This window comes from Cydia strobilella, chromosome 6, assembly GCF_947568885.1.
Source record: "Cydia strobilella chromosome 6, ilCydStro3.1, whole genome shotgun sequence".
Lineage (NCBI taxonomy): Eukaryota > Metazoa > Arthropoda > Insecta > Lepidoptera > Tortricidae > Cydia > Cydia strobilella.
Window position 1 is genome coordinate 16,814,142 of NC_086046.1, and position 15,645 is coordinate 16,829,786.

Sequence of the window (15,645 nt, forward strand, 5' to 3'; positions counted from 1 at the left end):
AAAAGTATTTAAAATAATGCCCAGCATCACGAGACTGCAAACGCAAATCGGAGCGCGTGAAGTCACGTTGTGAGAAACACGCACAGACAAGTTGTGAGGACCACCAGGTCAGTGCCAGAGGTGGCGCTGACAGCAGTTTGTTTATCACATCGTTACATCATTCATTATATATCAAGGAAAGCTCACAGGCCGGTAATACACGTTCCATTAAGAAAGTTTTTATAATCAAAAGTTATGCTAATTATTCCAACAAGTTGTCAAGTATTTCTTACTAGTAGAAAATAAACCTGAACATTACTTGTTTCAGAATACTACATCGCTGTCAAAATCATCTTAATCATCACAATAAAACTGACTGACTGCGACGTCGTCACCGAGACACCAAATGGCATTATAACCGGATTTCAAAGAGACTCGTACTCCATAAAAGACATACCAGAGCCAGAGAGCTTGCCCGTACTAACGGGTAACGACACTAGATGTCGTATCTCGGAGTATCAATGTACTAATAAGAAATGCATACCGATAAACCGATTCTGCGACGGTAGTAACGACTGCGGGGATTCGTCGGATGAACCCAGGCACTGCACACGTAAGTTATATTTTATTTGACTTTAAGCCAAAGTGGTTTTAAATGTAGTCACATATCTAGAAAAGCACTTAACCTTATAGAGATATTCATATTGATTGTAATTCAGGCGTAATAAAATTAATAATAATATTTTTTCCGGCTGGCTACTTTTACGGAGAATATGCCATTTTTATCAGATTCATTATGTTAGATTTAGGTCAAGTTCTGCGGAAATAAAATTGAATTACTGCGCCAAGTTGCCAAATTCTGGTGGCGGAATGAGTAAAATTGATAGATATCCTGTCTTGGCAGCTTGGCACGTTGTTAGATTAGTAAAATTATTTCCGTGGATTAAGTGTAACAATGATAAAATCAAGGCTAGGGTATTTAAGGCTAGGTACTGAAAATGGAGTGATTAAGAATTTACACATAAAATGTTCCTATTTTTATAGGTCAGTCAAATTGTTTATACAAACCTTACACATTTAAACATTTTATATATTTTATATATTATCGTAAATAATCGTAAATATGTAGTATGTTTATATATGTATGTATATATGTTTATATATGTATGTATGTATGTTTATATACTAAGCATCGTAAAGTATAAATTATTGGTACAAAAAAATACAATGGTTTCCGATGGATTTGCAGACGATATGATATCCAAAATTTTAGTCAAAATATGTATAAAAAATTATCTGTAATTTTTCCACCGTGGCTAAAAATCTAAATAGCTAATCGGCATCTCACTAAGCACCTAAGCAGGAACACTGGCAGCCGCAAGTGTTCGCAAATGAGAAAAATAATTGGCTTAAGTAGGTCATCGGACTGGATTGTAGTTCCCAATACTTACCAAACACTCGCTCCCAATGACCAATATAAATCTAACTAAATACCTGTAAGCACTACGCGTAATCAGAGATCAAACTTACGCTGGTTCTTTGTGAGAAGAGCATACTGTAAGTGGAAAGAATAACGTTCCAGGTGGGTCGATACGAGGAGTGCCTGAATTGGCACGACTCCGAGCCTAGCTCTATGCGAGGCCAAATGGCCGGTCAATAATGAATACGCATTACAGCTTTACGGAGCGCTTATTACCTGCATAAAAATTAAAATAAATATTTTAAATTTGTTGTACTAACAGTTAAGACTTATGTTTTTTTTGTCTATTTTATAATATAGAAAATCGAGAAAATATGTTTCATAGGTCCTACGTTAAATCTGTCTTCAGGGTAGAGATTCTTATTCAATTTGTGTGGCAAAAAAAATCAACAACACATTCAAATTAAATATTTGAAAAAATAGTAGGGTAGACCGAGGCAAATCGGATCACAGGGCGAATCGAGATCAGACTAAAAAAACTGTTGGTGTTTAAAATAATTATGTCTTACGACTTACGACTGACGTCGCAGGGTAAGGGAAGAGACGAAATTTTAGTGTGCTCATGTCAATGCAATATTTCAGATATCAACGGATTGTGATCCGATTCACCCTGTGATCCGATTCGCCTAGGTCTACCCTAGGTATAATATACCTAATTAAGGATTACTGTGTGATTAAAATTTAAATGTGTGATATGAGACTGTTTAAGGCGTTCTAGTGTTACTCCTTTGGGTCATGGGTGTTCCCTTTGGTGGGTTAATTAGCAAGATTTTTGTAGGCCCAATCCTCTTGCTACAGTAGCTGAGATGATAAACATAATCAAGTTTACATTCCACTGATATAAAGTAGGAGGAGAGTACTAAAGCCTGTTGTGTTAACGTAACGCATGCATTCCCATTATGTTCAGTTGAGCAAGCTGCATTCCAATTTACATAAATACTCATAATACAAATCCCGCCGGTAACGACCGTCGCCGGACATGTTTAACGAGTCCAAATCGTCGGATGAGGCTACGTATTCCACGAGTGTGGCGAACCAGTATAATGTGACCTTATGACGGTCTTCCTATTGGGTGCCATTCGCACGTGAGCGGGGCATTGCTATATGTGCAATTTTATTGTACGTAGCACCGTCAATCACACATCAGAGCGGTGTGCTGTTCCACATCAGTGTGATAGTTATATTGTTCGTTTTACGCGAAGTAGGAAAACTGCTGGAGAAAATACTTTGGGCATAGTTTGACCTGCTCTCTCACATTTATTGGTAGAATGTTTAACTGTCACATATTTCATTGAGGCTATCGCTCGGGTATGGTACTATTCGTGAATAATTCCATTAATTAAAGTGGTCAATGATAAACTCCCGTCCCGTCCCGTCCCGTCCGTGGGACTTAGTAAATTTGTGTAAGAATGTCCCTTATTTATTTATTTAAACTAGTCCACCAAACCCTTCGCCTCGCTCGTGATCGGTAAGCAATTAGCACAACATCCTTGGTCTCTGTGGACTTTATTTTATAATGCTACCCCAAAATCTATTCACAGATTTCCGGAACTGGTTGGCATAATTGTTGCATTTATAGCATAGCTCACTGTACGTTAGGACTGGTCAGTCTAACGTCAGATCAAGCTCAGATTGACTGTTCTAAATTGTTTCGACGCCTGAACTAGTAGAAATTCCATCGTACTAAACAGGTCACAATATTTTAACGAATACGGTCGCAAAACACAAGATGATGATAAGACTACCATGCCTAAAGGTAAGATAACTTAAAAGCACGCAAAAGCACGTATACGTATAAAATGTGATAATATTATTATACTCGTACGTTACGGACATGGTAAAAAACTGTTTTGAATGATTCACGGTTAGTTTCACTAGACTTATATCGACCGGATGGACTGTACAACATGATGCATGTAACTGCGTCGAAATATCGGGAGCTTGAAAACAATACAAAAGGTAATCACGGTCCATATGCCGGTCGATATGTCATGGTAAAAAACCGGCCAAATGCGAGTCGGGCTCGCGCACGAAGGGTTCCGTACCATTACGGAAAAAACGGCAAAAAAATCACGTTTGTTGTATGGGAGCCCCACTTCATTATTTATTTTATTCTGTTTTTAGTATTTGTTGTTTTGTGTTATGGTACGGAACCTTTAGTGCGCGGGTCCGACTTGCACTTGGCCGGTTTTTACCTTTTGGGTACGGAACCCTGAAAAGTATGGATGGTATAGAAAGGATGCCAATCTCTTATGGCAGAATTGTTGCAAAAGTGACCGCTTTCAGCTTTAAATAATAGTTCCTAATCTCTCCGGTGCCGCTAGTTAGGCTCTAGGACATGAGTATAACATGAACCAATAAATAACCCGACCAAATTACGTAGGTTGTTTTTGGCAGTATTTCGGTGTATGGTGGCGCCGCCTAATTACTGTTTTTTGATGGACACTTTTCATACATAGAGATTTGGCTCCTTTATATAGTCTCCATGCTGAAAAGTCAAGTTAGGAAAGACTGCTCTAAATATTTTTGTATGGGGTAACAATTAAACGAACAAAAAATATTCTTTCTACTCGTCGACTATAATCTGTGTATTACAACTTCATATGCAACCTTACTCTTTTCAACGTTGGATAGTCTATGGCACTTCCGACTCAAGCATAAGAATTTTATCGATACGGTTTAGTCAATTATAAAAATTTTGAAAATAGAACTTCATACATTTCGATAAAATATTTCTAGTTTGAGGAGATTCGATTCAATGCAAATTAGCCTACTTAAACACGCTGCTGCGTCGCATCTGCTTTGTGATTGGTTGGTGGTGGAAAACTGTCTTAAAATTGAATTTAGCAAGGAGCAGGGACCAGGGCCTCATGAGTTACGAGGAGGTGTCGTTGACCAACACGCCGGGGGTGCCGGGCCCCCGCGGCCGGGGCGCGTACGAGTATGAAGGTATCGCGGGCTGCGGCAGCTCGCGTATCTTAGCTGTGTACTTTTTGTTTGTTTACCTGTATGATTCTACTAGTTGAAAGTATTTTTTTTTGTCTCGTAGAAAAAGTATTGTATACAATAGTGATATAATCAAGCTTTTCAATCTCGTACCTTACTTAAGCAACTCAGCAAGCTTCGTTGCTTAAACACGGTACTCGACTGAAAAGCTCTGTATTATATCACGATTGTATAAAATACTAATACCTACCGATTTTCTCTCCCAACTTTTAAGGTTAAAATTATCCCGTTGGAGTGGAGTATGTTTGCGTCCGCTGCCCGTCAACTTCGGGTCCCTCGTGACAAGCATAATATAAATTTATTTTCACTATCTCTACCGAGCCTATGGAAAAGTTGTGTTTAATTTCCTATTCAAAACGGATTTAAATGGATCAAGTAATTCGTAGGCGGTGTGGAGGATTTAAAAATCAGTAACATATTTTTGATAGGTCACTTACCTAAAACCTAGATCACTGGCAAAACAACATTGCAGCCGCCAAAAGTCTAGAGGAGAACAGTAAAAATTAGTGATGTGTCTACCGACGGAATAATTTAAATTGATGTAAATACTAAAAATCTTTCTTTATACATGTAAATAATTCATCATTGTTTTAAGCATTTAGTAATAAGATAAGCAATATTGAACTAAAGATGGTTCGCTTCCATAACAGCAAATTTCCTTTGATAAATTATTGCCGAAGCCACGCGTAAACATAATTATTACCTGACGCATGAACGTCTAATCTTTACCCGTATACTACTGATCGAGCCGACCTCGACCCTTCGATCGCCAAGAGTAATGGGTGTCTTTATCCCCCTCTTTATTGAAAAAACACACGAAATGCCTAATATAATTTCGGCTATTCATGCCTGAAAACGCCTCTTGGGCTCGTAGATCTTCGGGCGCCAGCAACAGATGCTCCAAATGAGGAAACTGGGATGTTACTGCTAAGTGTTACTGCACTGTGAACGTGTGATTTAGCATGCCCTGAGTTAGCTTTGCTGCATGAGAACGAAAATTTAAACCTCATTTAAATATTCCTATTGTTGTATTAAGAACTCGATTTAACTATGCAAAACATTTTTGTAATTTATAACCTATTTGTAGCGTTTGGCATAGTAAACATGATAATTAGCCTCATGCATGAAGTTTATATATATTTTTTTTTTTTTTTTTTTTTTTATTTAGGCAACAAACAGTCATATACAAAAATGATGTAATAATAAGCAATGTGTTAATAGACCTTGAGTGCCCTACCTTAATTAAATAATTTCTAATCTAAAGTAGCTAGTGTAGGAGCAGTAAGCGGAAAATAAAGTTATCATTAATTAACAAACTTATCAGTAACTTGAAGTGTATCTATATTCATTCATCCATGTATATGTATGCACGGACAGGTTGCTTACTCGTACATACATCCACACTGACACGGGGTACACAAAGAAAGTTATAAATTATTTGTGCATAAGTTACCTATTACAATGTTAAATTATAGAAGTTGTTACAAAAGTTTAATTATACCTACTTAAATAAACAGTTTGTTATTGTTTACAATTTCGATTTGAAGTGAGTAATAATTTGTTTTTTAAAACTTTCACAGGTTTTATACGAAAAAAGATCAATGTGGGATACATTTATATTATAATAATTGAGACAACGGTTGAAATAAGAATTTGAGCAATATCTCGTACGAGAGAAAGGAATAGAAAATAATTTCTTATGGCGTGCAGTGCGTCGAGGTATCTTAAATAACAACGTACCAAGAAGTGAGGGGGAGTCAATAAAGCTGTTAATGATTTTGTAGAGAAACATTATATCAAACTGTGCTCGACGATCTTCAAGTGTCAGCAATCCATAGTGAACAAGACTATTTTTATATGAGTTTCGACTCCGTCCCATACGGAAGTCGATAGACTTGAGAAATTTCCTTTGTACACGTTCTATCCTATTGATATGACACTTAAAGAAAGGGTTCCAAATGATACACGCAAAATCTAGGATTGATCTGACTAAACTGTAGTATAATATCATGTATGTAATTTCGTTTTGAAAAGGCCTACAAACCCTTAATATAAAACCAAGTTGTTTGTAAGCCCTTTGAACAACGATATCTATGTGATTATTAAAAGTAAGTTTATTATCTATTAAAACCCCAAGGTCACGGACTTTGTCAACCCTGATTATGTGGTGATTATTTAATATATAATTATATGTTATTGGATTTTTGTTACGTGTAAATGTGATTATATTGCACTTATATTTGAACGAAATATTTTTTATTCGGATGTTTGTTAGCGTTATATCATGTTACAAATGCATTTCCGTTATTAAATTATCATTTAATTGCTTAATATAATAAATAAAAAGTACAAAAATTTGTCCGCGAAAAGCTAGTGAGTGAAACGCGCGAAACGCCACGTGACGTCACGCGTTCGACAGATTAATTCACATAAGTGTCATTTGTAGCAAACGTCAGTTGGACCGTCCAACGTCTGACGTCATCACGCTCTGTCGAATTCGCGCCAGAAATTTTTTCGACATTTTAAATATTTTTTTATAAAATAATGTGAAGGTATTTTCATTTTTTCCGGTGCACAAACGATATATATTGTGATTACAAAAATTAAAATAGAAATCATGCATGGAGCTAATTAAGCTTTGAAAATGTCCCGTGATGAAATATTATTAGTGCGTTTACAGGGAGTATGTCTTTCAACCAAAATGCTTTGCTTATAAAAGAGTTTATCGTGACTTTAATTCAATGGCTCTTTTTGATATGTATTAACTTTTACTGCTTTCACTTGTTCGGAAATTCAGCTATCCTGTATATAAATAAAAATGTATTCGTCTAGCGTCTGATAATCTCATGTTTTATTCCGGATACTAAGCTATCTGTCTCTATGGATTACGTTGGAATAAGAAAGTGAAGCCACAAACACGGTAGGTTTTTGTGGGTTTCCTTCTGGTTTGATAATCTTAGAGATGTTTACCTACATAGCAGGTATCTAACCAGAATATTTTAGTTTATAAAAACAATTTTGCGAATCTTTTTAAATGTCTGTTTTTATATCGACATTTAAGTTATATGTCCATGTTTGTACGGTATCTATATCTTACAGTTGAAATGGCTACGGTGTTTTTTACACCTGAGTTGTTGTTAGGCGCCAAAGAATTTAATTTCCGATCCATTTCGTACTTTGTCACAGTGACAATCAATATGAAAGTCACTAGAGGCCTCATACTATTGTCACTGTGACAAGATACAAAATGGGTCGGAAATTAAATTATTTACACTGTACGAGTAACATTGTAACTTTAGGCTTAAGGCAGAAATATGTTTTAGTCATAAAAGTTAAAGCTAATGTAATTAAACATGGATCAGGAAATTCTGCTACATTTTCCGGGTACAAAATGCAAAAACTATAATTTGGTAATGGGCTAGCGTGCAACATTGAGGCCAAGTTTCCCGCTGCTGGCAAAATTTAGACTCCGAACTAATTCCATTGACTTAGAAGCGAAATTTCTTTGCTTAGTCCTAGAGTGTTATTCCTTTCGCCTACCAAATATGGCTAAGTAAAAGGCTCACGTAAAGGGTAGTATAAGCACATTCTCTTATTACACATAGTTTCTATGGTTCACTAAGGTCACAATAAACTAGTTTGCGCAAGATATCAACTTACTAACACTCGCACAATCAACGGGAATACGCGACCAGATTACTGGCAGCCATTGTTCTTTAGCGAATTGGTAACTTTATTTTAGCATAAGTCTTGTATGTGATAATGACTGCAATGTGCTGAAAAAGCAAAGTAAATTTGATGCACATTTTGAGTTATTTCCTAATATTAATGGTTGAATTGACTTTTAAGTTTTGATTTCAAATGATAAATAATGAATAGTGTTCATTTGGATTTGATGTGTAATGTTTTAATGTGGCAAATTTTGTTTAACCCTCGTACTTCTCGGGCCAATCGCTACGCTGGTTAGATTTTGTAAGCTCGCTTGGGTATCAATATTAGCATGAGGGGTTTAATAGGTACCTTAACGTTGCGCCCTCGTAAAACAAATAACTATTTTGTATATGCCTAATGAAAAAAACAGAATAACTTGTGTATTTTAAGTGATTCAAGCTATATGTTTCGGAGGGTAAGTTAAACCGTATAACTAATTTAATGATAGTATGCTTATGCGCGATAATCCAAATACGATTAAGTGCCTAATGATATTATAGTTTTTTGCAAATTTTACACCCTGAAGCTGGACTGGATAAAATTTCGTACTTATAAAAATTATTGCCGTACTCAATACCGCCTGGAACCTTATTGACCGTTAACAAATTCTCTCGTATGCCGAAATTATGTAAAACTATTTGAAGTAGAAACCAGGGGACCCTGGGTGGTATGGAAGTTGAAGAATTTGTGAGAGATTTCGGTCACCGGTCATGGGACATACAAAACATTTCGCCCCGTACCATGCAACAGATATTACTGGTTATAAAAGCTAACAGAGTGTTAAGATTTTACACTTTCGACGAAACAAAACACGAGATACGCGAAATATTCTCTAATTTTCAGGCCAATATTTTTTTAACTTATAAAACTTACTTTGTAACAAAGACACATAGTCCCTATGATAAGATAGGAAACGGATAATAATCAGGTTAGACAATGCGAGGACACGAGCTCGCTTCAATTCGATTTAGTTTCCATCTCAGAAAAATGGATTTGCTTTCTGATCGCAGTTCCGTCTTCAGACCATGGAATTGAAGTAATTGTAAATGTATTACTAGAGCTTTTGATAGATACGGGTAGGAACAATCATCGACGCCGTTGTTTAATCATTAAATTCGACGAAATGAAGTCAACCAATGGCCAGATGGAAAGGTATTAAACTTTCCATTTATGATCGAAATAGACTGCTACGAGTCTTTATTATCTTGCTACTTTTAATATATATTAATAATAGTCACTTTCGCAACTAAGATACCATATTTAGCGGTCACGTAAAATTATTAATTCTTGCAAGCTGGTTAGGCTGTAGTTGGTACTTTATACTTATATGTGCCTATGATGACGAGATGTATACCAATTTTATCATGAAAGCATAACATTTGGAAAACATTTCTCTCCCTTACTCGTTTTTGGGTAAAGCCTGTTGTTTCCGTGATTTTTCTCAACCTTCCATACGCTCCAGGTGCACAGGTGCGAGGTTTAACGTAGCAAAAATGCAATTTATCATCCGCATTTCTGAAGCCCTCCTTCGGTCGGCATTTTCTTTTATCGCGATGACATAGCGTGATAGGAGTATATATGAAGGCTACACGGAAAGAACATGTCTAGTCACTTTTTTCGGAAAATGAGATTTTCATCTCAAAATGCAGAATGCTCTTAATGAACTATTAGTTACATGTTTTGCTACCACTGTATAATATATGTAACACAACTTTTTTTAAGTTAAAAATGACCTGGTCACGGAATTACCATATATTTTGACATGGTTCCAAATTTTAATACCGCGATTACTCAAAATGTGACTAAAGTGACTAGACATGTTCGTTCCGTGTACCCTTCATATGTACATAGGTTCACTCCTAAAACGTTAATTAATACAGAGATATTATGTAAGTCCTTAAACCTGTCTGTGGCTACCGAGAAATTTTGAACTTTGATATTTCGTGGAAATGAGAAATATTGAATGCGATATTTCGTGGATGTAAATAATTATATAACTCATAGACCCTCTCGCGGGCAGCTTTCTCGCACAAGGGATTGCCGTTGCAATACAGCGTATATAGGAATGCTGCCTGCGTGTTGGGAACCCTGCCAAAGGGTCCCGGTTTAGTGGTAAGTTTTTAGCAGGTATTTATTTTTGTTAGGTTTTTAGTTTTAGTTAGTTTATTTTAATGGTAGTTTTAGTTTGATATATATTATGAGTTTATAATTATTATGTTTTAATAACAAAACTTCACTCACGTATTTTAAGTAGAAAAACGCTCGACATGTTTCACTCCGTACCGAGGAGTGTCACCAGGAGCTTGCGTTGACGGTGACTTAAAATACGTGAGTGACCCGTTATTAATATATTTAATTATTATGTTATTTAAGTTTTCATTAGGTAAAAATTAAAATAGTGATGTCATGTTACTTCATAGTGGCAACTAAGAAATGGTTCTGTTTGTAGGTTTTGTATGTTACAATAACCTTTAATTATGTGACGTTACCTACAATAGTTTGTTTATTCATAAAAGTTTTACTCACCAATTATTTGTTTACGTGTCCAAAAAGAATTTCAGATTTTTAAGTCTGTTTTCTTTCATGTGTACAGTGCACAGTTCTTATGTTGACCCAGATTCCGTCAATAGAGTACACCTAGGAACTAATTTTAACTTGCCCGGCGACGTGTTTATGAAGAAAGTTTTGAAGCTGCTCCATATTTATGGCCATTGTGTCTTGTCTGATCTTCCATGTTTTTCAATTAAAATAAATAAGACAATTGAACTCAATTGTGCAGTTAAGTGAACTCACTTACAGTATTTTCAATAAACGTCTTCACTAGGGAACATATCGTTCAAAAATTAATTTTTTTTATTGCTTGTTTTCTTTTAATTAAGTACTTTCATAACGCTGCGAGTTCGAATAATATTCAATTGTAACAGAAGTGTGTGAACACAAGTGTTCAATTCAAATTACCACTTACTACTTACTTACTACTACTTACCTTATTACCTACTTATTATTACTTAGCTTGTTGTTTATTTTGATTTGATTAACTAGAAGTCAAGTAATATTGTCTTCGGTTACCGCGATAGTTACTCATGAAATAAAACTATGAAAACGGATTATATCGCGTATATTAGTGTTGGATGATGCTGGACATTCTGATGTTTTGAAAAGATGTGTCCCGCCGAGTTTGTTGCCGGTCCCATATTGGGATACCCTCCTACAATTTAGGAGGGAATTAAATCTTCTCGGGTCCGTGGTGTAGGGTTGGAGCCGGCATAGTTTATTTTTATCGCGTATATATATATATCTTTACTTGAAAAATAATTATAGTGTATAACTAGCCTTATGAACCGATTTTGCATGTACAACCAGCCTTAAAGTTTGTAGTCTATGATTGTTCATTATTTTAGTATGTGGGTATTTTTGCATTTTGTAATTTTTCCTCAGTCACCCGTTGACCACGAACGCTGTAAAGAGTTCGAAACGTCGGGATGTATTATAAATTCAATATACGCGATATAATCCGTTTTCATAGTTTTATTTTAGAAGTCAAGTAACTTTTTTTTTATACCACGTCGGTGGCAATCAAGCATACGGCCCGCCTGATGGTAAGCAGTTACCGTAGCCTATGGACGCCTGCAACACCGGAGATATTACACGCGCGTTGCCGACCCTTTAAAAACCTGTACACTCCTTTTATGAAGAACCCCATACTGTAGCCCCTCGGGAAAACCTCGGCAGGGAGCTCATTCCACAGCCGAAACTATAAAATATATTATTTTCTGCTTCTACTTATTTCGTGTAATCTGTGTTTCTTGGCTAGCTTCCATGGATCTATTTATTCTCCCGTGTTTAAATAAAAAAGGTTAATTAACTAAACAGTTTACAGGTACAATAAAAATAAATGATTTCAAACTAGGAAGCTTCTCATTTCTTGAAAATCGGTTAAAAATCCCCGCTATCTTTATTAATAAACAACCCGACTCCCTTTCTAAAAGCCAGCGCATTTACGCCGCTTAAAGCTAAATTGAAATCTTAATTTATTTTACGAGATATTTAAATTCAAAATTATAACACCCGTTTACCGAGATGCCAGTTTAAAATTCGTAAATCCAGCAGAATTTAGTTCTATTGAGGTTGCCGTTATTAAATTTGTACTGGCAAAGCACAATGCCACCAGCCTGGAGTAGGCATGTGTCGTAGTATTTCCTGATTTCAGGAATAATTAACCAAATACGGCACATTTATATGGTAGTAAAACATAAAATTAGCTTTCTATATGCTAATTTTTTATATAGACTTATATTGACCGGGATATAGACCGTGATTACCTTTTGTATTATTTGTGAGCTCCCGATATTTCGACGCAGTTACATGCATCATGTTCACGGGTGACTGAAGATAGCGGGTGGGTGTCAAAGTTGTGTAGACAGCGCTCTGTCTACGAGTGTGAACGCGACCGGACCAACAAGTGTGAATGCGACCGTTGGTAACGTTGAAAGTGAACGCAGCCGACGCGCAAGAATGAGGGTAGACAGAGCGCTGTCTACACAACTTTGACACCCACCCGCTATCTTCAGTCACCCGTGAACATGATGCATGTAACTGCGTCGAAATATCGGGAGCTCACAAATAATACAAAAGGTAATCACGGTCTATATCCCGGTCAATATAAGTCTAGTGAAACTAACCGTGAATCATTCAAAACTCTAATTTTTTATATTATTGTATTAAGTTATTATATACCAATTAATAGTTCAAAAACAGGTTATGTAATTAATTATTTGATTTTATGCTGGTAATTATTCATTATGTAGATTGATCCTAAAAACTTTATTATTTCATTTTAGGTAATCACGTAATATCGTATTTTGTTTACATACAAAAGCATAAAAATATGTAATTTTTGTTGATTATTTTATTAGCTTCAAAAATATTCATAGTCATATAAAAAAACCGGCCAAGTGCGAGTCGGACTCGCGCACGAAGGGTTCCGTACCATTACGCAAAAAACGGCAAAAAATCACGTTTGTTGTATGGGAGCCCCACTTAAATATTTATTTTATTCTGGTTTTAGTATTTGTTGTTATAGCGACAACAAAAATACATCATCTGTGAAAATTTTAACTGTCTAGCTATCACGGTTCATGAAATACAGCCTGGTGACAGACGGACAGACAGACAGACAGCGGAGTCTTAGTAATAAGGTCCCGTTTTTACCCTTTGGGTACGTAACCCTAAAAAACACCCGTTTTAGGATATTTTCCATTTTCTTTAAAAAAAAATTAAATAAATTTTGGCAATAATCTTAAATATTTCAAGAACGGCATATCACTACACAGGGTCTAATGACTAGAAAGGTGCCTAATAAGATACAGTGGTTCGTTAATTTGCCAGCCTCTGCGTGGCTAATTTACGAAAAGGTTTAACTTTAAATTGAATTGTAAGCCATTGCGTCTTTTGTAATGCTATAGATTTTAACTTAATCCTGATGTAGAGTTACGCCATTTGCGTATTTTACTTTGCTAAGTTAGTAAAATTGCGATTGGAGAGTGAAAGGTAGCTAATATTCTATTATTGTATTGCATGAATTACAAATTTTCGGCTGATATTGGTGAGTGTCCTTAAATCATGATTCTTACCTTCTACTAGGTTCATGGTTGTCAAAAAAAAATTGATATGATTTTTTAGTGTAATTAAAGTTTGCTAACATATTCTGTAGTACAAAAGCATATATATCTAGAATACTTGACTCATAACAGCTTTGTAAAGGTATATTTTTTATCTTTAACTAAAAGCGAAATATCACCGCAATTGCTTGAAAATTCGATCCGTCACATCCCAAAACTGGGCAGGCTCCAATCAAAGAGAGTTTTTCCTCCTCTTTTCACAATAAACACATGGTCGTTGGACGTAAAACGGTAGTCCTATATTACTGAATATAGCCAAGCGTTCGCGTTGCGCTACCCAGTCTAAATATAATATCAATATCCATACCAACAGTGCGTAATCATGGTCACACTTTAAACTGTTTCAAGTGAGGCCATTGCTTGGCTGCGTTCTGCTTACGATGTGAACAATCTAGGCTACAGCGGATTCAATCCGCCATTATTAAGTTTTAATGACGTCGGCCACAATGCTAGGCCTCGGGGCGATAAACAATGGATAATGGGTTCTGTTTCGCTTGTGATAAGATATATAACCGCGAACGCAATCTGGTCCAGCGAGGGCAATGTTATCTCGAGACGACTGAAATTAAACATGAATAAAATTGAAATGAATGAAGGTACAAAACAACAAAAGATTGAACAATAAATCTTAATGGGTGGCTTTTGGGATAAATTGATACTCTTATTGCTCACGACGTCGTGAAATACTAATACCTAAAGGCGGCCTAATACGAAATACAAATATATTATGTAAGGTAGGTATGAATGTAGGCTTACGGAAAAGTATTCAATAGAGAATTAATACGTAGGAAACCGCTATTCACGTCTGTATCAAGAGTGAATGTCAGAATACGTCCACATCCCATAGTCAGTTATTAATACTATATGCCGAATATTTTTGTGCTTTTATGCCAATACAAAAATCTGTTATCGACCATACATTCATTAAAGGGTGGCCGTGTAAGGAGTTACTCATGCAGGAGTAACTCGTAGTTTCCATAGACGGTGCCTACTGATATGGTTAGGTTAGGATTGACCTTTCATGATGTGGTCAACCGATTATTTCAAAAAAGTTATTGCCACATCCTGAAATGATTAATTCTAAGATTTGGCAAAGATATATATATTTCTATTCAATTTCACGTAGAAATAACTATCACTTTCACATTAAACTAGAACTCCTTCACACGAAATTTACCTCAGAGTCGAATCTCGATTAAATCGGAGTAATGTACACGGAACGCGTGTACTCAACGTACGTTCGTTCCACTTTCAAATAGGTAGCGAACTTAGTCACAGCAGGGGTGCGAAACTCCTCTTTTCGGGCATTCTCGGCTCCGTTCGGCTCAGCATTGCTCCGAGCAATTATTAGGGCTGGCACACACCTCCACACCACACATAAGCCACACCACAGATAAGATAATGACTTGAATTTTCTCAAACCTAAATAGCCGAAAGGAATAGTATACCATACATAAATCGCTGTCAAACCTAGGATTTGTCAAATTACTTATTCTGTGGTAACAGTTCAAGCAATGAGGTTAGAGCAGGTCAATTGAAACATTTGAAAACGCTTACTCCTGAACGACCCCCTTATATCTAAAGGTCAAATCGACGTAGGTATAAATCAGACACTATAGACAATTTTTCATAAACTTTATTCTCCAAATTTAATCATGAATCTACACAGAAGGCTACGTAAATGACGCACGGTGACTCCTGTGTGGAAATGTTCCTTTTTAGGGTTCCGTACCTCAAAAGGAAAAAACGGAACCCTTATAGGATCACTCGTGCGTCTGTCTGTCTGTC

General features: G+C 36.1%; 1 protein-coding gene across 1 annotated transcript in view; it reads left to right on the forward strand.

The window, feature by feature from the left end:
- LOC134742446 (uncharacterized) overlaps positions 1-15,645 on the forward strand; it is a 115,243-nt gene that overhangs the window by 29,509 nt on the left and 70,089 nt on the right. The window contains exon 2 of the mRNA XM_063675606.1: positions 308-592. Coding sequence (XP_063531676.1) covers positions 308-592 — 285 coding nt within the window. The remainder of the gene's footprint in view (positions 1-307; positions 593-15,645) is intronic.